Source organism: Seriola lalandi, unplaced genomic scaffold, assembly GCF_002814215.2.
Source record: "Seriola lalandi dorsalis isolate HSWRI2012SDOR001 ecotype SW California unplaced genomic scaffold, Sedor1 jcf7180002008443, whole genome shotgun sequence".
Lineage (NCBI taxonomy): Eukaryota > Metazoa > Chordata > Actinopteri > Carangiformes > Carangidae > Seriola > Seriola lalandi.
This window is the reverse complement of record NW_019479096.1, coordinates 1-1,004: the sequence shown is the minus strand read 5'-3', so window position 1 is coordinate 1,004 and position 1,004 is coordinate 1. Positions and strand designations below refer to the sequence as shown.

Sequence of the window (1,004 nt, the reverse complement as noted above, 5' to 3'; positions counted from 1 at the left end):
CTCTCTGCAGCAGAGTAGAAAATATATTTCTGCCCACTGACCTTTATTCTAAAGATATAACATTAATTAAATGGCTGCCTGTTGCAGAATTATGAGAAGGAGCTGGAGATGAATTTGTTTTTACAGTTATGTAAGTGAGACCAAACTTCATTTGAGTATTTCTTCTATCAGCTGTGAGATTTGTGTCGAAGTTTAGAAATCAACACGTCCAGGGAAAGTAGTTTGGATCTGATCCTTATAAACCTATTTTGAGCCATTTGAAGTTAGTGGAGAACTGCTGGACCAGAAGGAGGCAGCACAATCAAATAAACAAAAGAATGAGACCAGTGTTTCATCACGGTAGACCCTCCATTTTCTCCCACAAAATAATTTACACTAGAACAATAAGACAGATTCTGGCTTGAGTTTTTTCCAACAAGGCAAACCCAACATTTATCGGAGCTAATTGATCCCTACACATCACAGTAACAAGAGTGTGAGCCGTTCTTACCTCCAGCCCGCGGTACAGCATGGTGTTCGTGCTTCCGTCTGCGTCTAACGGCTGCTGTCTCTGCAGCTCGACTGCATGTTTGGCGTTAAATCTGAAGAAGTCAATCAGCTCTGCAGCGGCGTCGATCTCCGCCTGGACCACCGTCTTACCCTGAGACCCACGGAGCACAACACTGAATTAAACAATACTGCTTTGTTGAACAAACACATCTGTTTGAATCTAGTTAAATTATGTTGTTGTATAATTGTGTCCTTATCATGTGTTTGCCTGTACCTGTCCAATCATGGTCTTGGCGAGGATCTCTGCTCTCTTGGGTCCGCTGATGACGTCGGCTGCCTTGAAGAGGACCTGGGCTCTGTCCTGGACGGGCTTCAGGTCCCACTCCCTCCTCGCCGCCACAGACGCCAGGATGGCTTTGTTTATCAGCTCCTGCATCGGCCACGTTCAATTAGGTGCAAAGAAAACAAAGCGTCAGGAAACACAACAAGGATTTCAGGGAATGGTCAAACATGGA

General features: G+C 44.8%; 1 protein-coding gene across 1 annotated transcript; it reads right to left on the bottom strand.

Annotated features, from left to right (window-relative positions):
- Positions 1-355: 355 nt before the first annotated feature.
- LOC111672502 (delta-1-pyrroline-5-carboxylate dehydrogenase, mitochondrial-like) lies at positions 356-940 on the bottom strand. The gene is made up of 2 exons (XM_023429938.2): positions 764-940; positions 356-640 (listed from the first exon to the last, which is right to left on the bottom strand). The coding sequence occupies exons 1-2, from the start codon at positions 923-925 to the stop codon at positions 371-373; spliced, it is 432 nt and encodes a 143-aa protein (XP_023285706.1). The 5' UTR covers positions 926-940; the 3' UTR covers positions 356-370.
- Between the last annotated feature and the right edge of the window lie 64 nt (positions 941-1,004).